Raw genomic sequence first — 25,105 nt, forward strand, 5'->3', positions numbered from 1 at the left:
CATTAAGAGTCTCAAGTGACCTGGAGACTGTGGAGAGGACAAAAGAGCCATGAAGGCATCAGACAGTCCCACTTTCACTGGATGCTCAGTGGAGTTGATTTTTTCCACAGGCAAAGGAACCTGTTATGAGAAGGAAACTGGATACTATCAACATCATATTTGCTCTTCTTTTTTAAATGTTTTATGCTATAGTAATGGTCTGTGAGCAGCTTATTCCACACTCTTTTGATGAAAACAACTGATTTCACAGTAATACTCTTAGCATTTTTCAGCTGTTGGCTATATGTGTGTTTAATTGATCCTGGTCAAATGAAAGTGCAGAATCTGACTTACATCTTTGTAGCTGAAAACAATGGTCCCATTACGACAGAGAACAGTCTGGAAGGTGAAAGCTCCTTCAGTCTCTCGATCTTTCAGCCTCACTCTATCCCACTGCACCACAAATATGTGACCTGAAGCACCAAAGTCATGTTAATTCTCCATTAATCTAACTGCAATTTTGTAATATACTAAAATACATATTTCACCACTGAGTTAAGCTCATTTTTAGGATGTAATCAAACAGCATTAGGATATACATTACTATTCAAAAGTTTTTTGTTTTTTTTTTAAATGAGAGATGTATTACTCTGAGATACAAACAAATCAGAATCAGAAATGGATTTAAAAAATAGGAATTGTGTGTAAAACTCAAACCTTTTTTTGCAATTCAGACGTTACACTTTGCAAATCAGAGTTTGTCTCACAATTCTTTCTTCTCAGAATTCTGAGATTATATTTCAGTTTATTTGTGTGTGTGTGTGTGTGTGTGTGTGTGTGTGTGTGTGTGTGTGTGTGTATGTGTGTGTGTGTGTGTGTGTGTGTGTGTGTGTGTGTGTACCTGGTATTCATCACGTTGTGGGGACCAAATGTCCCCACAAGGATAGGAATACCAGTAGATTTTGACCTTGTGGGGACATTTCTCAGGTCCCCATGAGGAAACAGGCTTATAAATCATGCACAATGAGTTTTTTTGATGAAGTAAAAGTATGCACAATCTCCTGTGAGGGCTAGGTTTAGGTGTAGGGTAGGTGTAGGGCAATAGAAAGTACGGTTTGTACAGTATAAAAACCATTACGCCTATGGAATGTCCCCATAAAACATGTAAACCCAACTGTGTGTGTGTGTGTGTGTGTGTGTGCATAGATGTATGTAATCTTCTTTTTAAATCTCACTTGTGATTTTATATCTAACAATCTGGATTTTTCTTCTCACAATTTTGAGTTTTTATTCTTAATTAAAAAAAAAATACAGTAAAAAAGTATTATTGTAAAATATTATAACAATTTAAAAACAGTTTTTTATTTGGATATATTTTAAAATAAGTAACACTTTATTTTGATAGTCTCTTTTGAACATTCTGTTGACAATAAGTAAAGTTGCACCCAGGGCCACCAGCTGGTGACGATAAAATTTACCGGCCAAATTTTTTTTTTTTTACCGGCCATGAAACAAAAAAACAAAACAAAACAAAACAAAACAAAACAAAACAAAACAAAACAAAACAAAACAAAACAGTTATTATTATTACAATGACTAAACGTATTTACAATGTTTTTTCCTGCTACTGGTGTCTCTATTACAGTTTTACAATCACTATGACAGTTTTTTCAATATATTTAACAAGTTTCCTAAACTCTTAACATGGTTAGCACAACATCCGTCTTTGTAGGCTATACAATTAACACATTTCTTGTTGCTTTGATACAAAATGCATACAGTTAACACCAATTTAAAATGCTTGAACTTCTTTTACACACAAGCTCAACCAAGACCAAAACAATGTAATTTTACAGTCAAATTTACAAATGCCTTCACAATGTCAGAACAGATAACATCATGTTCTAAACATAACTTATATAGGCTAAAGTCAAAGTGAACAGCTGTTCATATTGTGAATTGAAACACAAATATATTCCCTGTATTTTATTCCAATTGCCAATGAGCTTATTGCAGTTATGCAAATATATAAATCACAGCTGATTCCCATCTAGGAACCACACTCAGGTGTTGAGTTTTTTTCAATCACATGATCATATGTTCTAAAAGAAGACTCTTTGGACTGATCTTGTGTGGAAAAGGAACAATATAGAGCAACACAAAGAAAGAAAGAAAGAAAGAAAGAAAGAAAGAAAGAAAGAAAGAAAGAAAGAAAGAAAGAAATGCCTGCACGAGGGAGAGGAAGATGAGTACCAGGAGAAGGGAGAGGAGTGGGGCAAGGACAAGGACAAGGGAGAGGAGTGTGGCAAGGACAAGGACAAGGGAGAGGACTGGGGCTCAAAGAAGAACCAGAGCTAGGGTAACTGATCAAATAAGAGCTACTATCATTGACCATGTCATAAACCATGGGCTATCATACAGGTGGTGAGAGGCTGGTGAATGAGTACAGCCAAATCTCAGCCAAGACACAGTCTTTATTTTCATAGAAACCAACAGGTAGGATACTGCTTCTCCTACAGCAAAGTGTAAATAATTTTACCATTTACTGTATTAGAGTGACTGTATGCCTCCGGTCTGTAATATGTAACTGTATTTTGTCCCTCTAAGGATTCAACGTCTACCTCCCTCAGGGGGCAGAGGAAAGCTCCTGAATGAAGAACAGGAACTTGCTATTGTCAACATGGTGATTGCTGACAATGAAATAAAACTGAAGGACATTCAGTCCAGAGTTGTAGAGGACAACCTTGTCTTTGGGAACATCAATTTTTCAGACTCTAGCTAAACAAAGAGTCAGTATGAAACAACTATACAAAGTTCCTTTTGAAATGTCATTGATGACATCGCACCTGTAAAAATCAGAATTTCTGGCGAACAGAAATCGCCGTGGAGAAAATCAACAGCAGTACAGAGTATGAAAAGACAATGCAGAAAAGCTGAGCGGATGTGCCGGAAGACGAAACTCGAAATTCACTATACCATCTATAAAGACAGCCTTCATGCTTTCAATGCTGAACTAGGTAAAGCTAGACAAATGTTCTTCTCAAACCTTATAAACAGGAACTTAAACAACACTCGCACTCTTTTTGCTACCGTTGAGAGACTAACGAACCCCCCTAGTCAGATCCCTAGTGAACTGCTCTCCGACAGCAAGTGCGATGAGTTTGCTTCCTTCTTTTCTGAGAAGATCAATAATATCAGAAAGACAATTACCACACCCTCAAGTTATGCAGAGGTCAGACAGAATCGACCGCAATTTCAAAAAGAAGTCATTATGTCTACTTTTGAAGCAATCGATAGCAACATTTTGGAAGAAACAGTACAGCACCTCAAATCGTCAACCTGCCACCTTGACACACTTCCCACATCTTTTTTCAAAAGTGTGCTTACAGTTTTTTACAGACGCTAGGACACATTTCTCAATACTTAGGTCACTTTTGCAAAACTCTTCACACAGTGAGCACAACAGAAGTCTATGTGGGCTAAACTGAGGATCAATTATCATTGTTTTGGCACAAAATGCATTCAATGACTACATCTCTCAAATTTCATGAATTATTTTCTCACTCAGACACAACAACTGCCAAAAAACTTTGTAGGTACAGGACATTTTGCACATGCTTACATACTGTTTTCAAAACTGTTAAACTTATGTTCAAAACAATAACATAATGCAAAACTGAATAAGACAGCAGAATTCAACAGCAATATTTTATTGAAACATATTTCAAATCTAAAAATGCAGTAGATTAGCATTACTATTGTATCTGTATCAGTGGATGGTGTGTATACAAATTCTTGTATTTTGGAATTACTTAGTGCAAAAAATAAAATAAAATAAAATAAATAAATAAATAAACATAAAATATTGACGAATTCTGCATGTCTGATTCATTCCAGTAGCATATATTGCAGTTATAAACAATATATATTGCAATTATAAACAGAGATGTGTCCTTGTTTTACACAAGAAAACACAGTGTAATGCTACATGTTGTTAGTGTTTTTTAGGTCATTGTTTTGTGGGTGACAAAGTGTGTTTGTCAGCTGTCAACCTTTGCTAGTGTTCTGGAAGAATGAGATTATTTGAGACCTAAATAAAGTGTTTTGGTAGTTGTAGTGCATTTTGAATGTGAAATGAACTGCTTTGCCAAGCTGAAAGTCGGTTAGGAGAATAGTGTGAAGAGTTTTGCAAAAGTGATCTAAGTATTGAGAAATGTGTCCTAGCCTCTGTAAAAAAAACTGTAACTGTTTAGAAGCAGATCTCTTAGAAGTGGTGAACACCTCACTTCTTTCTGGGACTTTTCCAAACTCCCTGAAAACTGCAGCTGTTAGGCCCCTTCTGAAAAAGAAAAATCTTGATAACACCATATTGAGCAACTATAGACCAGTCTTCCTTTCATAGGCAATATTATTGAAAAGGTTGTTTTCAATCAGCTGAATCACTACATAAACTCAAATGGATACCTGGACCATCTGGTTTCAGACCACATCATAGCACAGAGACAGCGCTCATAAAGATAATAAATTATATTCGCCTAAATTCAGACTCTGGCAAAATATCAGTGCTGGTATTACTAGATCTCAGTGCTGCTTTTGACACTGTCGATCATAACATTCTTTTAGATAGACTGGAAAACTGGGTCGGGCTTTCTGGGATGGTTCTCAAATGGTTCAGGTCATACTTAGAAGGGAGAGGCTATTACATAAGTATAGGAGAGCATAAGTCTAAGTGGACGTCCATGACATGCGGAGTCCCACAAGGCTCAATTCTAGCCCCGCTGCTGTTCAGCATGTATATGCTCCCACTAAGTCAAATAATGAGAAAGAACCAAATTGCATATCACAGCTATGCAGATGATACACAGATTTACCTAGCCTTATTGCCAAATGACTACAGCCCCATTGACTCCCTCTGCCAATGCATTGATGAAATTAACAGTTGGATGTGCCAAAACTTTTTACAGTTAAACAAGGAGAAAACAGAAGTCATTGCATTTGGAAACAAAGATGAAGTTCATAAGGTAAATGCGTACCTTGACGCTAGGGATCAAATAACAAAAAATCAAGTCAAGAATCTGGGTGTGATTCTGGAGTCAGACCTCAGTTTCAGTAGCCATGTCAAAGCAGTAACTAAATCAGCATACTATCATCTCAAAAACATTGAAAGAATTAGATGTTTTGTTTCCCGTCAAGACTTGGAGAAACTTGTTCATGCCTTTATCACCAGCAGGGTGGACTATTGTAATGGTCTCCTCATCGGCCTTCCCAAGAAGACCATTAGACAGCTGCAGCTCATACAGAACGCTGCTGCCAGGATTCTGAATAGAACCAAAAAATCAGAGCATATTACACCAGTCCTCAGGTCCTTACACTGGCTTCCAGTTATGTTTAGGATAGATTTTAAAGTACTTTTACTTGTTTATAAAGCACTCAATGGCCTAGGACCTACATACATTGCAGATATGCTCACTGAATATAAACCTAACAGACAACTCAGATCACTAGGATCGAGTCAGTTAGTAATATCAGGGGTTCACACAAAACAAGGGGAATCCGCTTTTAGCTATTATGCCGCCCGCAGTTGGAATCAGCTCCAGAAGAGATCAGATGTGCTAATACATTAGCCACATTTAAATGCAGACTCAAAACTCATCTGTTCAGTTTGTAACGTGGAGTCAGAGACGTTCGGATCCATTTGCCAAGCTTTATTGAGAATAGTCAACAAGCAGGAGTAATCACCGAAAAACAGGAACAACGTAGGAAATCCAGTAAACAGTTCGATACTCAGGCAATGGTCAAAATGGTATGCAGCAATAATCAGAAACGAGATACACACTCCAGGGTCATACACAGGAAATCCAACACAAGGGAAAATGCTTAGAATTACGACCATGAGGAACGATAAGACTTCGCAACGACACATAGAAAGTCAGCGCCTTAAATAGGCGAACACTAATGATCAGATTGTCAACAGCTGAGGCGGAACTAACCGAGGTACGTGGGTGAAATGAGTCCGGGTGGAACTAATACTCAGGCGATGGTTCCCGCTGCGTCCGTTCAGAGAGGGCCACAGAGGCGTTATCGGTGACAGAGCCCCTCCCCTGCGAACGGCTCCCGACGTGAGCCACTCCTCGGCGCCGAGGTCTTCCACGGGGATGAGGATCGGGTTTCTCCGGATTTTCCTGATGGAACGTAGCAGTAAGTTGGGGGTCAAGTATATCCAGTCCACGAGATACTGGAGAACCCCGCCTCGGCGCCGAGAGTCCAAGATCTGGTTGACTTGGTAGATGTTCTCACCTTCGTATATTAGGGGAGGGGTTTCTGTCGGAGCAGCCTCGTCCTGGTCCCCCTCTCCTCCCGGATCCACAGCAGGCTTAAGCAAAGAGACATGGAAAGTGGGTGAGATACGGTAATGGGCAGGCAACTCCAAACGGAAAGCAACAGGAGTGATTTGTTTAATGATTTTGAATGGACCCACGTACCTCGGACTGAGCTTTCTGCATGGAAGTCGAAGCCTTAGATCCCTGGTGGAGAGCCAGACCCACTGTCCGACTTGGTACTCCGGAGCAGCTCTCCGAAGGCGATTAGCTTGGCGGGTTACTCGTTGGATGGCCCGGTGAAGGTTGGTGTGTGCCAGGTCCCAGGTCGCCTCGCTCCTCCGTAGCCAAGAGTCCACTGCAGGGAGGTTTGTGGGTTCCCCGGACCACGGGAATAGTGGAGGTTGGAACCCCAGAATGCACTGAAACTGAGTTAGTTGGGTGGAGTGTTTCTTCAAGGAATTCTGGGCGTATTCTGCCCACAGGAGGTAGTCACTCCAGTCGTCTTGATGAAGATGGCAGTAGGCACGGAGGAAGCGGGATAGTTCCTGGTTCAATCTCTCCACCTGTCCGTTGGACTTAGGGTGGTAGCCTGACGTGAGGCTGATGTTGACGTTCAACTGTGACCAGAGAGCCCTCCACACACGTGACATAAATTGCGGTCTTCGGTCTGACACAATGTCTTCGGGCAAACCGTAAAAACGGAAGACCTGGTTAAGCAGAGCTTGGGCCGTCTCCCATGCCGTGGGGAGTTTGGGAAGAGGAATGAGACGGCATGCCTTCGCGAAACGATCATTGATGGTGAAGATTACTGTGTTGTGGTTGGAGGGTGGTAAGTCGGTCATAAAGTCCACTGCTAGGTGTGACCAGGGTCTGTCTGGGACAGGGAGAGGCTGGAGCAGACCAGCGGGGCGCTGATGCTGGGACTTGGTTTGATTACAGGTAACGCACTCCCTGACGAAGGTTATGATCTGCTGAGTCATGGAGGACCACCAAAACTTGTTACGTACCAGCTCTCTGGTTGCTTGAATGCCGGGGTGGCCTGCACTGGGATTTTCATGGATCAGGGTAAGTAGTCATTGCCTAAGGAAAGCGGGGATGTGTGTTTACCCGGGAGGACATTCTGGAGGAGATGGATCAGTCTTTAAGGCCTCGGAGATGTCGGCCATGATGTCCCATTGTACAGGAGAGACTATCAGGGAGGTGGGTATGATGGAGGCCGGTGAGACGTCATTCTGAGATTGGTCATGCTGGCGGGAGAGTGCATCTGCCTTCCCATTCTTAGACCCGGGGCGATAGGTTATAGAGAATTGGAATCTGGAGAAGAACAGCGACCATCTAGCCTGGCGAGCGTTGAGACGTCTGGCTGTTCTCAAGTATTCCAGATTCTTGTGGTCAGTTAGGATGAGAAAGGGGACGTTGGAGCCCTCCAGCCAGTGCCTCCATTCCTCTAGAGCTCTCTCACTGGAGGGAGTCCACACAAGTTTGTTGGGGCCGTTGCTAGTGAGGGAGGTCAAGGGAGACGTCACTTGGCTAAAGCCACGGATGAATCTCCGATAGAAGTTGGCGAAGCCCAGGAAGCGCTGGAGGTCCTTGACAGTTTGGGGACGAGGCCACTGCAGGACGGCGGAGACCTTGTTGTCGTCCATGGTGACTCCTTTGGCAGAAATGATGTAGCCCAGAAAGGAGACGGTAGAGAGGTGAAACTCACACTTGGGTAGTTTGGCGTATAACTGGTTCTGGATGAGTCTTTTGAGTACGGCTTGTACGTGGTGGACATGATCAGATAAGTTCTCTGAATAAACCAAGATGTCGTCCATGTAGACAATGACGAATTTGTTGAGCATATCTCGGAAAATGTCTTTAATTAGGGACTGAAAGACAGAGGGACTGTTGGACAGACCAAAGGGCATGACCAAGTACTCGTAGTGACCAGTCGTAGTGGAGAAGGCCGTCTTCCACTCGTCACCCGTCTTGATACGAATGAGGTTGTATGCACACCTTAAGTCAAGCTTGGTGAAGATGCGGGCTGAACGAAGTTGTTCCAGAGCAGAGGACACCAGTGGCAGGGGGTAGCGGTATTTGATGGTCATCTCGTTGAGGGCTCGATAATCGATGCAAGGTCGTAAGGATCCGTCCCTTTTCTTCACAAAGAAGAACCCAGCTGACATTGGTGAGGTGGAGGGACGAATGAACCCCTTAGCAAGCTCCTCGTCGATGTACTGTTGCATGCTCTGGGTCTCAGGTCGGGATAGGGGGTACACCCGGCCTCTTGGAAGCGTGGCGCCAGGCAGGATCTCGATGGCACAGTCCGTGTCGCGGTGTGGAGGAAGTTGAGTGGCCCGGATTTTACTGAAGGCCCTGTGGTACTCTTGGTAAACCTCGGGAAGGTCCTCCAGTGATTGAGTCTCAGGTTGTGTGTCAGGGATGACAGGATGGTTCCTCTGGGGTTTTTTGAGACAACGTTGCTGACAGGACTGGGACCATTGGGAGATGTCTTGATCCTTCCAAGAAATCAGTGGGTCGTGAAGGGCGAGCCAGGGATGGCCGAGGATGATAGAATGGTGAGGTGACTGGGTGACATGAAACTGGATGGTCTCAGTGTGCAAGGAGCTGGTGATCAAGGTGACAGCTTCAGTGATGTGGTGAATCTTCCCAGCTCCTAGTGGTCATCCGTCAAGGGCTGCCACCGCCATAGGAGGAGTACATGGAATGAGAGACATGCGATGACGGTTAGCAAAATCCTGATCCACAAAGTTGCCGGCCGCCCCAGAATCGATAAAGGCTTTAGTCTTGACATGGCGGCCTTGGATTATAACACACACATCGAGCAGAAGAGAGGGTGACAAGGGAGAAGTATGATGGTTCCCCAAGAGAAGTACTTCCGGAGAAGTATGATGGTTCCCCAGGCAAGTGCAAAGGTTTTTTGATGCAGTGTGCTATTTATTTGAACTTACTGTCCTATACACAGTGTGTTTTGCAGTAAACTACTCTATAAACCTGGAGTACATTAGTACATACAGTAGATATACAGTACAGCACAGCATTTACATACACTGTGTCTAATTACTTTCAGAGAGTCATGGAGTTGGAGGCCAATCAAGTCCCACATGAAATTATCTATGTTGGCGAGGCTGGCTTCAACTTGGCGAAAAGGCGTCGCCGTGGGAGAAACATAATAGGCCAAAGGCCCACAGTTACCGTACCGGGCCAGAGAGAAGCCAACATGACCATGTGCGCCGCAATCTCCAACAACGGTGCACTCCTGCATAAATGTGAGATTGGCCCCTACAACACCGACCGCCTTCTCCTGTTTTTAGAAGACCTGCACAAAAGACTGGTGCCAGAGGTAGAAAGGGGACAGGTGGTAGACCACTTGCCAATATATGTTATCACATGGGACAATGTGGCATTCCACCATTCCTGTGCAGTCACAGCCTGGTTTGACGCCCATCCAAGGATGATGTCCCATTTCCTTGCCCCTTATGCCCCTTTCTTCAACCCCATTGAGGAGTTTTTCTCAGCCTGGAGATGGAAGGTTTTTGACCATCGTCCACATGACCAAATGTCCCTCCTGGATGCAATGGATGCTGCATGCCAAGACATCACAGCTGAACACTGCCAGGGGTGGATAAGGCATGCCAAAAGATTCTTCCCATGATGCCTTGCCAGAGAAGATATCAGGTGTGATGTGGATGAGAATATGTGGCTAAATGCAGAAGACCGGGCAGAATAGAAGATTACTTTGTTTTTGTTTTTTGTTTTATTATAATTCTGGTGCTTTTTCTGTTTGTATATCTTGCAGTAATGTCCTTTTGCAAGTAAAGTCTGTACTGCAGCAATTCTGTGTCTGTATTTTTTTTTTACTTAAACTGTACATTTTATAAAGCTACTGAATTTCTGAAACAAAATGCATGCATTTACTAAACCCAACAAAACAAAAATGTAGAGGCTTCAAGTATAAGGGCAGACCTGACACATAAAATAATGCAGTTTCTGTAATTTCAGCTGATGATAGTGTTTTTTTGTCAATGTGTTATGATTGACTAAATGTTCCTGTTTAAAGAGAACATGTGTTAGTGTTTTGAATAATTATTTGATTTTATAACATGTTTGCAGTGTTTTGTTACACATAGTGTATTGTGTTAGTTTATTATTGTATTTTGAAAATTAGTTTTGGGGTTTAGTTTATAATGTGTGATTTTGAGCATGAAATTAACCGTTTTGCCAATTGTGTGTTTTAGGTGTGTTGGTGCGCTAAGAGTTTAGGAAACTTGTTAAATGTATTGAAAAAACTGTCATAGCGATTGTAAAAAACTGTAAATGCATTTCCCCTCAGGTTTACCTATTAATTATAGCCATTCACAATTACAGATGAATAGATGAAAATTCTAGATGAAAGCCATGTTTTTAACATTTAATAGGCTCTGAAATATATAACAACTTTAAGTTTAAGTGATTTTGAAACAATCTTCACATAAACTATGAATTGTATATGTATAAACTATACAGATATACATCTTTATTCAAGCTACAAAAGTTAATCAGTGACTAGTGCAGTCGAGTGATTTCTTTTGTTCTTTGATTTACATCAATGACAGACTTTAGCAAGTTTCACTTTAAAATCACAGCTGTCTCTTTAAAACCTGATGCACATGACACAGATCTGACACATATCTGATTGTCTCCTTTCTTTATGGTCATTTAAGACTATATAACTCATTTAAGACTACATTTACGAGGTAACTCGCCAAAACCGTCTGTTGAAGCACTACTGGTGTGTATGCTTAGAGCCGAACGTGAAACTTTTCAAACTATACTTCACTGCACCATTTCGGTGGCGTAACCCCAGGTATATGTCACCACATTCTTGGGTTATAAAGAGTAATGAATGGAAAAAGTTAATCTTCTAAAATGAAGAAGCAATATTTATCAGAAATGATCAGCCTGTTCGTATTCTATTATTAGATTCGCTCTTGTCGCTTATGACAGAACAGCTAATCATGATGATGTTGTCTTCGGAAAAGATTATTTATCTCTTTAAAAACTGGCTACGTTGCATTGTTTTATTTCCTAAAAGTTTTACCCTGCCAACTGGCGACTGACACTGTTACATATACTCGCCAACGCCGAATATACTTGCATTTGGCACTTGACAAGTGTTATTTTAGGCCCTGGTTGCACCCATATGTCAACTAACTCTCATTAGAGTATGAGTAGACTGTCTAACTGTCTAACAACTACTACTTTATATTGTGATGGTTGCCCAACAGACATTCTACTGACTATAAGTAACTTTGCAAGTACATGTCAACTTATTCTAACTCTAACCCTTCCAGTCTACTAATACTGTAATGAAAGTTAGTAGATATGTAGGTACAATGTTACTTATAGTCAACAGAATGTGTTAAAGGGACCATTAAAATAAAATGAAACCTTAAAAGAGATTTTATTCCTGTAGTGTCTGGACCAATCAAACACACAATTGTTCATTAGAAGTATCAAACAATCACAGACCCCCCCTTTACCCAGTCCCCAACTGTAGGCGCCGGCAAGTCTCAGATGGCCCACAAGGCCCCTGGTTGCTATAGTGACCAGGACACCTCTGCCAGACCAGATAAACTTTACGACTCAAAAGAATGTGAATCGCAACTTCCCCAACCAACTCTCTCTTAAACAGACTGCAATAGTAACTGACTTCGTTCATTAATTCTTTGACAAACCTTCCTATGAATGAACACACCAATCCCCAAGTCAGTGTGTATTTCATTGTGGTTTGGGTATCTTGTCTTTTGGTATTGTGTAATGTTTTTATGCATGTGTTACTATAGATATGGATGGATGTGTTGTGCGGTATAACCACATGGTCATGTTTGGTATCTCTGAATTCGTATTTTGATGGTCTAAAGCGGTGGTTCTCAATCCTGGTCCTGGGGGACCCCTGCTCTGCACATTTTGCATGTCTCTCTTATTTAACACACCTGATTGAGATCTTCAGCTTGTTAGTTCAGTTCATGGATCTCTCTCCTAATGAGCTGATCTCAGTCAGGTGTGTTAAATAAGGGAGACATGCAAAATGTGCAGAGCAGGGGTCCCCCAGGACCAGGATTGAGAACCACTGGTCTAAAGGATGATGCATATTATATGTCGATACACATGCAACATATTAGAGTTTCATGAATCCCTAGTAGATATGCACGAATACCCACATGCTCTCAGGAGAAGGGTCATAAAAAAGCCCACTTTATATCCAAACCTCCCGCTTGGAATTTCAGCCTCTCTCATTGGTCAAACCCAGGCTGAGGGGCGTGATTCTTCCAGTCTTTAAAGGGCTCTCCCACAGTTCTGCCCTCTCTCTTACTCTCTCTTCCCTTCCCTTCTGGACTCGAACACACGTCACCCCGCACCTCCCCCCAGATCCATGGAAGGGGGGGGGGGGCTCACCTAGCATTGGAGATGAGGCCTGCAATCATGCTTTGAAAAGCCATGCGGCCTACAAACCCTTCTTCAAAGACATGCGGTCTAAAGGAACTCTCAAGGAACTGAAAAGGACTTTCTGAACTGAACACATACGGAACCAATGCACAACAACAAGAGCTTGCAAGTATCCGTTCTTTCTACAAATGTAGATAGCTGCGTTTAAGGCATTTTATGAAAAACGATTTCAGGTTGTTCAGAACAGTTTCATTCCTGTCCCATGCAACTCACTTTCTGTCTCTCTCTCTCACTCTCTCTCTCTCTCTCTTACTCTCTCTCTCACGCGTTCTCTGTCTATTTGTGTTTTATGTACGTTTGTCTATGTGTGATCGTTTGTAAGTAGAATAGTTTAATAAACAACCATATATTCACATATAATGATTCTCTGTGCTGAATGCTTACATTACAATAGTCACTTAAACTGTTTCGATCTCATATTGCTACCTTAAGCCCTATTTTGTTCAATTGTTTTAACTCCGTTCTGATTAGTAAAACACGTTGCCGTGACGACGAGCCAACGTAAGAGTAATGGGTATCACTGAAGAATTTGCTGGACAAAGAAACAAGTCGATATTATCATTACTGTTACTGATCAGAAACTGGAAATTGCGTATATTTAATGACGATTATTATACACAATTTCTTGTGAGTTAAACTACTTTCCCTGACTGAAATGTATGTTTTAAATAACTAATTTCATCCTATTCATTGGTCAAAAGGACCTGGTGGAGATTTGCAGTGCACATGTGATGAGAGAAACATAGTCTCATACTTGTACACACATATTGATCAATTTGAAATTCTTTGAGCTAACAAAATTCCTACATAATTGCTTGTTTATTCAAACTCGGCTCGTGACTCGCGTCTCTTTTGTTTGTGTGTGTGTGTGTGTGTGTTAGAAAGGTGTGGACCCGCCCACCTTTAACACCTTCACAGATGCTTGAGCCTCTCGCACAGAGAAACTCAACCGCTGGTAAAGATGTAACTTAACTGCAGTTTATATATTGACCCCATAAAACGAAGAAATCTTTTATAGAGCGTCCTAAAGCCACCCTAAATTGAGCGTAGAAATCCTTTTTTTAGCGTGAAGAAGTTGATTGAGCGAGTTTCCTCTTTCACCTTACAAGGCCTTTATATTTATATTTTGAGTGTAGATAGATTAGCCATTGATGTGCATTCCAATGCTAATCAGCTATCTTGCTCCTTTGGGTTAAAACCTCAGCTTAGCTACCTGATAAGGTTGACCCCGTTTGCTCATCGAATAGATTTAATATAGTAAACAACTTTGCGTCATTACTGTACAAATCTTGATCGAGTGTTATTTATTTGTTTTTGTGCAAAGCACACACAAGTCTCGTGTCAGCAGCCTGACTCAAGATCAATGTGCACGCATCGTAACTAAGCAACCTTTTAATAGTGTAACCATCCTATTAAGTTAAAGTTTGCAAACACATACATGTACCTGTGTTCAGTAAAACAGACACAAGAAATATACACCCGCGATAACGCATCGCCATGGTAACTGCGCTTAGATGCGCGTTTAAATCCACACAAGGTGGAATCTGAAATCCCGCATAAAAAGGTATTTCCTTCTATTAAAAGCTAGAAGTCTGTCTAAAACCTCTTCCTGTCACAGCCGGTGCAGGATTGACGAGGCGAAAGTCAAAGTCAAATAACGAATACTTTTAATCTTGATTTCCAAGGAAGAGACAGGGGATTTCCACAAACACTGAACACATGAAATGACCGACAAAGGACTCAACTCAAAGACTGACTTATAAAGCAAACTAATCAAGCTACACAGGTGAAAACGATAATGACTTAACAAGGACTAAACCAAATCATACAAACTGACAGGGGGAGACAGAAGGAGAAACCAAATCTCAACAGTGCAAACACAAGGCAAATGACAAGAGACATAAGGAGACATGTGACATTATCTCCCCCTCCCGGTAGGCGCGTCTCGCGCCGTGATAGAAACACCAGGGAGGGGGGGCGGGCGCTCTGGAGGCCTTTACGGGGCAGGACCTTGCTGGGTTGGGAAGGCCTCCAGGGCGGAACAGGAAGCCATGGCGGGTCAGGCGGCCACGGCCGGACAGGCAGTTCCAGTGGCCATGGCGGGTCAGGCGGCCACGGCCGGACAGGCAGTTCCGGTGGCCATGGCGGGTCAGGCGGCCACGGCCGGACAGGCAGTTCCGGTGGCCATGGCGGGTCAGGCGGCCACGGCCGGACAGGCAGTTCCGGTGGCCATGGCGGGTCAGGCGGCCACGGCCGGACAGGCAGTTCCGGTGGCCATGGCGGGTCAGGCGGCCACGGCCGGACAGGCAGTTCCGGTGGCCATGGCGGGTCAGGCGGCCACGGCCGGACAGGCAGTTCCGGTGGCCATGGCGGGTCAGGCGGCCACGGCCGGACAGGCTGTTCGGGTGGCCATGGCGGGTCAGGCGGCCATGGCCGGACAGGTAGTTCAGGTGGCCATGGCTGGGCAGCCCCCGTGGCCTTGGCCTTCGTCCTCGGCCCGGCCACGTTGGCTAGGGGTACATAGCGCCCCCCCCAAATTTTCTTTGGGGAATTCAGGGGTTTGGCAGGACTGTTTGACAGAGTGGGCTCTGTAAGGCTGGACAGGACCAGCGGAGGCTCTGGAAGGCTGGGTTGCACCAGTGGAGAGTCTGGAGGACTGGACGTAACCAGCGAAGGCTCTGGAAGGCTGGATTGCACCAGCAGAGGCTCTGGAAGGCTGGACGGGATCAGCGGAGGATCTGTACGGCTGGACGGGACCAGCGGAGGATCAGGAAGGCTGGGCGGAACCAGCGGAGGATCAGGAAGGCTGGGCGGAACCAGCGGAGGCTCAGGAAGGCTGGGCGGAACCAGCGGAGGCTCAGGAAGGCTGGATAGGACCAGCGGAGGCTCTGGAGGACTGGACGTAACCAGTGAAGGTTCTGGACGGCTGGACGGGACCAGCGGAGGGTCAGGAAGGCTGGGCGGAACCAGCGGAGGCTCAGGACGGCGCTCTTGAGGAGCGGGCTCTGGACGGCGCTCTTGAGGAGCGGGCTCTGGACGGCGCTCTTGAGGAGCGGGCTCTGGACGGCGCTCTTGAGGAGCGGGCTCTGGACGGCGCTCTTGAGGAGCGGGCTCTGGACGGCTGGACGATCCCAGCGGAGATTCAGGAGGGCTGGGCGTCTCCAGCGGAGACACTGAAGGAGCTAGCTCTGGGCGAGCGGTCACTGGAGGGCGCTCTGGCGGCGCAGTCACTGGAGGGCGCTCTGGTGGCGCAGTCACTGGAGGGCGCTCTGGCGGCGCAGTCACTGGAGGGCGCTCTGGCGGCGCAGTCACTGGAGGGCGCTCTGGCGGCGCAGTCACTGGAGGGCGCTCTGGCGGCACAGTCACTGGAGGGCTGGGCGGAACCAGCGGAGATTCAGAAGAGAGGATAGGGGCCGTGAACTCCATAGGGAGAGCCATATCCATTATATTAGTTTCATCCCTTTTGGTCGGAGACTCAGGAACATCGGCCATTTTGGCCGGGAAAACAGGAACATCTGCCATCTTGACAGGGAACTCAGGAACATCGGCTATTTTGGCCGGGAAAACAGGAACGTCGGCCATCTTGGCCGGAATATCAGGAACATCGGCCATCCTGGCCGGGAAATCAGGAACTGCGGCCATCCTGGCCGGGGAATCAGGAACTGCGGCCATCTTGGGAGCTGGCGTGGCAGCCATCTTGTGAACGGGTGTGGTGGCCATCTTGTGAGCTGGCATGGCCGCCCGTACTGACCTCAACGGTGGGTCTAGCAGGCTGGCCATCAGGCGTGCCGACTCCTGCGTGGCAGCCATTTTGTGAGCTGGTGTGGCAGCAGTCATCGGAGCAATGCTGAGGAAGGCCACTGAGCTTTGGATTGTGACAGGGCGCTCGGGGCGTGGCAGGTGGTCTGAGCCGTTGACGAGGCATGTGGTGAGCACCGGCTTGGGATGAGCTGGAGCGACGCGGCGTGCATCTGAGGGGGCTGGACAAGGATCTATTTCTGAAAGCTCAATGTTAGAGCCATTCAAATAAAGAATGAAGTTGACAAAATCTACAAACGAAAGATCGTGAACGGACAGATCACTACGGATAATGTCCTTGTCCAGCCCCAACAGAAATACCACGCTGATCGATGCGTCGGGCCAGCTCACCAGATGATACAGCTCGGTAAATTCAGCCACATACCTCTCCAACTCCCGACCGCCCTGCCGCAAACTCCACAGCCGTTCCTCAGCACTTACTTTTTGGTCGGTCATTCTGTCACAGCCGGTGCAGGATTGACGAGGCGAAAGTCAAAGTCAAATAACGAATACTTTTAATCTTGATTTCCAAGGAAGAGACAGGGGATTTCCACAAACACTGAACACATGAAATGACCGACAAAGGACTCAACTCAAAGACTGACTTATAAAGCAAACTAATCAAGCTACACAGGTGAAAACGATAATGACTTAACAAGGACTAAACCAAATCATACAAACTGACAGGGGGAGACAGAAGGAGAAACCAAATCTCAACAGTGCAAACACAAGGCAAATGACAAGAGACATAAGGAGACATGTGACACTTCCAATACCTATGCATGATTTCATGTTTTTGTTTTCTTTGGGCAACAACGCTTATGGATAGTCCCAGTCAGTCTCTCCCTTCTCTTTTCCTTTTTGATTTTACATTATTAATTATTGTTACTTAAACCATAATGATAATTAACATAATGCATGTTTTTTTTTGGGTGTGTGTGATTTAATTTTAATTATTTCACCACCTTAGTTTCAACTTTCCCTTTAGCAATTATAATTGTATTTGCTCATTTTTATTTTTTTGATTAAACAGTCTTGATTAAAATTTAAACTTTGACCAAATCGATCAAGTTGCACTCTCAGTACTCCAAAAGCGTAACCCAGCCCATCCCAGGGGGTCTGTTCCTACTTTCTCAGCTCTGCCATTTCCCAGGTGTGACTACTCCATAGCGCCCCCAGCCTGCGGGCCCCGTCACTGACCCTAGGGCTGGCAGTCAGCTCACTTTCTCTCTTTTGCTTTAACCCTTTACACCTCTCTTTCTAATCGATTTTTTTTTCTTCCTTTTTTTTGTTCTTTCTTTCCCTATTAGAGACTGAACCTGTCTGAACATCAGTGAAATCTTTTGGTAACTACACAGATGAACTGAATAGCTCCAAAGTTAATCGCTCATCATTAAGTTTACTCAAAGTTTTCCTGTGTTTACCCACACAGATTATCTTCCCCCTTCTTTACGGCTAGGATAATAAGCGTTTAGTTTGCGTCACCATCTGATGACATCAGTTAAGTGTGCAACACATAGCCCAAATTTTAGCTCATTAGTTCTGTACGGACTTGCATTGGCTCCTTGTGCTTTGTCTCTCCCTCTCTATCTGTGTCTCCACGCAGTCCCGCCATCCAGTCCTGACAAGGCAAAGATGCCATCCTGCCCTGGATCTACAGTGACTACAGCACCTGAGCGGAGAACAGTCGGACGACCATGCACACAGGCGAATGGATCACGATCCAGTCAAGAGCTACAGCTGCAGAGAACCAATCAACTCATCTACAGCCCAGATCATCAGTGACCACGCCCTCAACAAGATCGTCTGACGAAAGCCGCAGCGGAGAAAAGGTTCAAGACACGCCTGCAACACTCCCACGGACTGAGCACAGAGAGCAGTACAGCAGAACACTCCTAAACAGCAGAAGCTCTCCGCAAAGAAACACAAAGTGAGCTGAACCCAGCACACCTTAAAGAACTCAAAGGCTTGCAGATAACAATGTGAACAAACAGGAGAGCTCAACACAAAATCTCTCCCGGGCCTAACAGCCCACCGTTCACACCTCACACGCCAGCAAGCTGGCCAGGAATCTGACAGCTGTCACCATTAAACGCTGTCATCCTGAACACTGCAGTAGGCTACAATACACGCCTGTCTGCAAAACATTGACTTTTAAGCAAGAACATTGCCCAGTGTGACCACGAGACAGATCTGCTTAACTCCACCTCCAGCCAACAGGACCCCAGCCTTTTGTACCAGCAATCAAAACTGTCAAAGTGGAATACAGCAGCTAAGAACATGCCTGCCACGACCAGCATCTGAGCCTACGTGAGACGACGCGACAGGCACCAAGGGAAGACGGCATCAACGCCAGAACTCTTTCCCCTCAGATATCCACATCACACTGTGAGTCACCACCCAAATGCTACGGCCTTCTTCCGCACAGCGATCGCTCGATTCAGCGGACTCTACAGACAGCCGGAAAACAGCCAAGCACCAGACAACATGCCTTGAGACGACATGGAGCAGACCACTTTCGCCGGTCAACCCGAAAGACGGCATCTCATGGATCCTCAGCAGACGGCCTCTGGAATGCTGAACCTTCTTGGCCCTGCAGTCTTCAAGTCATGAAACAAAACATGGACTATGACAATCCAGCGAGCAGAACAGTGCAACAACGGCTTAGTCAGCAGAGACTCCAAGGACATTGAAAGAACAGATCTTACAAGAGGCCTCCACAGCAGGAGTTTAAAAACCAAATCAGACTCTTTTGATTATGAGTGGCATGAAAAACAACAACCCTCCAGTATGCCCTCCTTTCAAAATGTCCAAATTTTTGACACCTGCCTGTCAACCACAGAGACACCACGGCACTCTCATCAGGCTGAACACCGGAAACAGGCCAAAACACACACACACGGCCCAAAAGATGCAAGCCTGGAGCTCCCACGCACCTGACCATCAACACTAAGTGCATGTACGCACCACGTACAAATCACAGATGGACACGCCCTCTCTGCATCAGCACCAACCTGCTGACTCGTGTTGAAACCACACATTACAAAGATTTGGGCTCAAGTACGGGAACTTAACCAGCCAGCCAACCAGTCAACTCATCGGAAGTTCACTGCCAGGTCACAAAAGTCAAGTGTGACATCCCAGCCACTGTTCACACGCTCCCGAAACTACAAGGGCACCAGGTACTTCATCAGATGTTAAGTGCATACAGCTTCCATCGCACTAATGCCTGACAACCATGGCCAACACTGAGGACACCTGTGCTTTGAACTTAACCTGGAATAGACAATGCAAAACCTGCTACTTCCTGTTTCTCACAGCCCCTCGAGGACTCCCTCAACTGCGAGAAAGCCCTGCTAGATAAGACTAAGCCCAGATGTTTACACTCTGGCGAACAAACTACCTGCATTCACCAAAAGGGGTCACTGTTCGGCTCAAAACACATTGTGGCCAGAACCCTAACGGTGCACACACATTAAATGGAATATGTGAAGCAGTGCCCACTCTAGAAGCCACACCCTTTTTCTGAAAAGTCATCTTTTGCAGTGTACATACCATACAGGTATTTCAAAGACTTTAAACAATTCCGTCATGAAGAGCCTAAGAGAAAATGGCCACTCCGAAGTGGTGCCAAAGCTGTGAAGAAGGTTTTTATTAATCAGATTTAAGTATAATCAATGTAACTATAATCATTGTAACTATAGCCATTTATGCATCAAGCTACTATTATAATCATGTATGTATTGCCTGTGTATAAGGAGGCCTCGGTCTTATCACAAGGCCTATATCACAAGGTCTTCTGGAAATGAACAGACATACATTGTATGACTGCATCACAAGGTTGTGACCCTCGGGACATATATGTATGAAATGTATAGAACACGCCTAGCAGAAAACTGTATAAAAGAGCCAACTGAAAGTGACCTGACAGATTCTCCTGCAGGGTCTCTCGGCTTTGTTACTTTGTAATAAAGTCTTATCTTCTGGCTTCAAAACCCCAAGACTTGTGTGATCTTTGAAAACGGCAAAAGGAAAAACCACCTCATATTGGCGTTGTCGGCAGGATACAAGAGAGCTGTGGAGTGGATCGCGGCGGGCGGCTTCTGGACGAGCAACACAACAACTTGGCCAAGGTAAGCAGTTTTTGCTTATTTAGTTAGGTTGTGTTGTTTGCCAGAGTTGCTCGTGGTGAGACACTTTACGTTCTTCTAAATTCAGCGAACTAAATTGAATAGAGCAAAAGTTTTAAACACGAAGGGGTTTTGATTCCAAAAAAAAAACAAAACTAAATGCATGCATTAATCTGTGTTTTCTGTTGAGTTGGTTTTGAGAAAATAGAAAATCCAGATTTTAATATTTTTATGTGTAGAATTTGTTAGTTTATAAAGAGTTGAAAGAGAAGCGCTGGAAATCCTAGGTTAAAGACCTACAAGAAGTAGGCAATAAAAATCCTGCGAGGGTTGCCTTCATTGTGTAGAGGAAGTGAATCAATGAGACAGAGTGCAAACTTGCCAGGTTGTTCCTTGTGTTTTTAAGTGTATCAGGGAATATTAAGTTGTGTTTTAAGTGTATTTAAGAGTTGAATAAGATCTGTGTTTATTGCTAAGTGGGCCTTGAGGATAGCAATAAATGAAAAACAGATGAAATATAGGAAAGCAACAAAAAAAGTCTGAAAATACTGCTTTTTGCTGTACTGAAGGAAAGGTTTCAGGAAAGTTGCTGTAAGTAAGTTGCTGTCAGACCCTCAGGAAGAGGGTGCAGCTAGCCTCTGTGTGTGTGTGTGCGTGTGTTAAGGCCTTTGTCTGCGTGAGTGGTTGTGGTTTTAGCTGTGTGAGATAATAAACTCTGTATCTAGTGAACAGTGACTGCGTGACCCTCCTGTGTTACACAGAGAGAACGTAGTTAGTGTTTCGCTTGAGAAGAGTAAATGAGCCCTGTAAAATAAAGGGACATAGTTTAAAATATATATGAGCCCTATTATTAAAGGGACATTATTTTAAGTCTGAGTGTGCATGAGCCCTATTGATGATAAAGGGACACGAGTGAATGTGGACATGAGCCCCATGTGAATAAAGGGATTGGAATGAATGATATTTGTTTAAAATTATTTAGGAAGAGTTAAAAAGGCTGAGAGGTAAAATTTTGCATCAAGAAAAAGTGGCTGATATTGCTGTTTGGTATTATATATATATATACATATAAAAGGAGAAACATTTGTAAATTTGAATCTTGAGTGGGAAACAATTTAAAAAGATAAAAACTTGCTGTACCAAATAATTATGGCAGCAACACCCGAAGACCTTTTGAGTTCAAAGTATCCCTTGTGTAAAGAGCTTATAAATAAACTCTCTAAAAAATGGCAGAAAAGAACAAAGAATATGGTGACACAATGGCCTACAGGTGGGACCTATAATTTGGCACTGTGTGAGGAAATGGAAACCTTGATAAAAAATTATAAAACTAAAGGTATAGGTCAAAAACAAAAGAAAAGAGAAGAAAAAAGAAAAAGAGAAATAGAAGTGTTAACACTGTTCAAAAAAGAAGGAGAGAACTTACTGAAAAATATAAAACATGCAAGGAAATTGCTGAAAGAAGCAGACAAAGAAACAAAGAAAAAAGAAGAGATATTTGCAGACCCCCCTCCTTATGTGACCCCAGAGGGCCAATTTCCTTTACTCAGGGGATTGGTAGAAGTTACTGGAGAGATGAAGATGGAGGGTAATGTAGACTTAAGTGACGAAAAACAGATAGGACCTGATGTAAGGCCAAAAAGCAGACAGAAAGGCTCATATTTAGACTGTTATAAACAAGTTCAGACTGCTTTGGAGAAAGTAAAAACACAATATGAACAAAAAACCCCAAGTGTAAAGAAACCAAGTGACCAGTCAGAAAGAATGGAGGATGAAATTGAAGTAGAAGCAAGATTATTAGAGGCAGAGTTAAGTAGAAGGATCAAAGAAACAGAACAATTTGTGGATGAAACAGATAGAATATTAAGACAAGGAAGTAGGTCCCCAGAGAGCAGAGTAGAAGAAGGTGAAAAGGAGCCTGCAGCTGATGAAGGAAGGTGGTCACGAGAAAAAGAAAAAGGAAGGCTTAGACCACTGACAAAACAACTCCCGATTTTAATTAAAGGAACACAGGGCCAATATATACCTTGGGCTTCGCAGGACCTAGAAGGGCTGGTCACCCGTCTCCCGGACATGCACGAAGGTGCTGGGAAATGGATTAGAGTGTTCGAAGAAGAAACTATGGGCAAGCTTCTAGCTGTAGGTGACATTAAAGCACTCCTGGCAAAAACTATAGGAGGACCAAAAATGGAAGAAATCCTCCAAGAGTCTGGATTAGAGAGAGCTGTAGACTCACATTACATGGACGGGACTGTTTTTGATGTATTCCGCCCTGCCGTGTGGCAAGCATTACGTGCTGAATATCCAACTAGAGTTGACCCTAAAGCATTGAAGGGAGAACAACTGGGGGAAAATGAAAACCCAGTTACATATGTTCAGAGACAATTGAAAAGGTGGAAGCAAGAGACTGAAGGGAATCCAGAAGGAGACCCTCTAATGGCTACATTGTTCAGAAATGCCGTAATAGAAGCCATGCCACAAGCTGTAAAAAGCAAACTGGAGGATGTAGTTGGTTTAAACTCTAAAACACACAAAGAGTTTTGTGACCATGTGACTCATGCAGTGGAACTGTACAGAAAAAATGAACAAAAGCTCAACACACAAGAGAAAGAACTACAGAGAAAGTTAACTCAGTTACAGCTTGAGGAACTAACTGCCAAAAATAAGAAAAAGATTCAAGCAGTTGTAAAGAAAGGTGAATCTAACCAAATGAATGTGATGGCTTCTGTAAATGCTTCCCAAACAGCTGTCCCTACAACTCTACCAGCAACAAACCACTCTAACCCAAACCAGACTCCGACCCCTATCGTCAATGTTTATGCTCAGCAACAGGGTCCCCCCGAATAGAAAAGAAAACCTCAACCACGGGGACAGGGAGGGAGAGGCAGAGCTCCTAATTTTCCTCCAGGTGTATGCTGGGGATGTGGACAGCCAGGACATAACAAAAGAGACTGCCCTACTAATCCCTGGCAACTGGCACCCGGGGCAGGAAGGGGGACGGGCTGGCGGGCACCTTTTCGGGGTCCAGTGAACCACTGGGGAGGCCCAAATCAAGAATACTAGGGATGCCCAGAGAATCCTATAGGGGAGAGACAATGTTCAATTTTAACAACTAATGCAAATCAAGAACCTGTTATGCAAATTGAAGTAGAAGGGAAAAGAATACCGATGATGCTAGATACGGGAGCCAGTTATACATGTATAAAATCAGATTATGCCTCACACCTCCCCAGGTCTGGAAAATTTGTAAAGACCGTTGGATTCTCGGGACAGATACAGTTAATTCCTATGACAGCTCCAATCCGCTTGCAAACAAAAAACAAAAGTGTGACCATGCCTATCCTTGTATCAGATCAGACTCCTATTAATCTGTTAGGAAGAGATGCATTGTGTAAATTAGGCTTACAAATTTGGTGTTCAACAGAGGGAGTGTATGTAGACATGAAGGGAACCCAAATGATGATTTCTGAGCCAAAAGCAAATGTGTACTGGATAGGGCAGATAGAGAATGATGTGAGACAGACAATAGACAAATGGGGTAGATTCATTGAAGCGCAGATCCCTGAATCACAAATACCCAAGTCAGGATTCCACTGTACTATGAAATATGACCCCTTGAGAAAGGCAGACATAGAAAAAGAATGGCAAGAAGGGACCAAAGAGCAAAAAGTTGAAATGATCTCACAATACATCATTATAGGCAAACAGGGAGCAGCCTTGAAAATAGCCGAAAATGAGTTCATAAAGAGATGGTTCAATGTAAATGATTCCACACCTCATATATCTTTATATGTAGGAAAAGATTGGAAAACAAAAGATCTAGGACCAATGATGAAAAAGGCCGAACAAAGTAAATGGGAACCTACAATAAATCCATTGATTTTTCATTCTGCTGACAAGAACTACATAAAAATCTTGTGTGGTACGTCTCTGCTAGGCATTCCTCAAGAGGTAGTCATTAACCAGAAGTCACAAATGCAAATGATGTCAGCACCAGAGCCAGACAGCATTACTACGAACCTTTTACAGGAAGTTGAACATCAAGTGCCACCCGAGCTATGGTCTCAACATGATACAGATGTAGGGCTAGTAAAATCAGCCTGCCCTGTACAAGTGCAGCTTAAACCAAATGCACGCCTCCCCAGAAAAATGCAATATCCTTTAAGTCCAGAGGCTGAATTAGGTATAAAGGATACAATTGAAGGACTTCTAAAAGCTGGAGTTTTGATAGAAACCAACAGTTATTGCAACACTCCCATTTATCCCATACGTAAAGCAAACAAAACTAAATGGCGTCTTGTACATGATTTAAGAGCAATCAATGATGTAGTGGAAGATTGGCCAGCTGATGTTCCTAACCCACACACACTGCTGACTAATATCCCA

At 43.9% G+C, this 25,105-nt stretch overlaps 1 protein-coding gene across 3 annotated transcripts in view; it reads right to left on the reverse strand.

Annotated features, from left to right (window-relative positions):
- Positions 1-25,105, reverse strand: part of plxdc1 (plexin domain containing 1) — a 238,696-nt gene that overhangs the window by 46,075 nt on the left and 167,516 nt on the right. For all 3 annotated transcript variants that reach the window (XM_073828567.1, XM_073828566.1, XM_073828565.1), the window contains 2 exons: positions 334-452; positions 21-120 (listed from right to left, as the gene is read on the reverse strand). In XM_073828567.1, coding sequence (XP_073684668.1) covers positions 21-120; positions 334-452 — 219 coding nt within the window. The remainder of the gene's footprint in view (positions 1-20; positions 121-333; positions 453-25,105) is intronic.

This window comes from Garra rufa, chromosome 22 (genome assembly GCF_049309525.1).
Source record: "Garra rufa chromosome 22, GarRuf1.0, whole genome shotgun sequence".
Classification (NCBI taxonomy): Eukaryota; Metazoa; Chordata; class Actinopteri; order Cypriniformes; family Cyprinidae; genus Garra; species Garra rufa.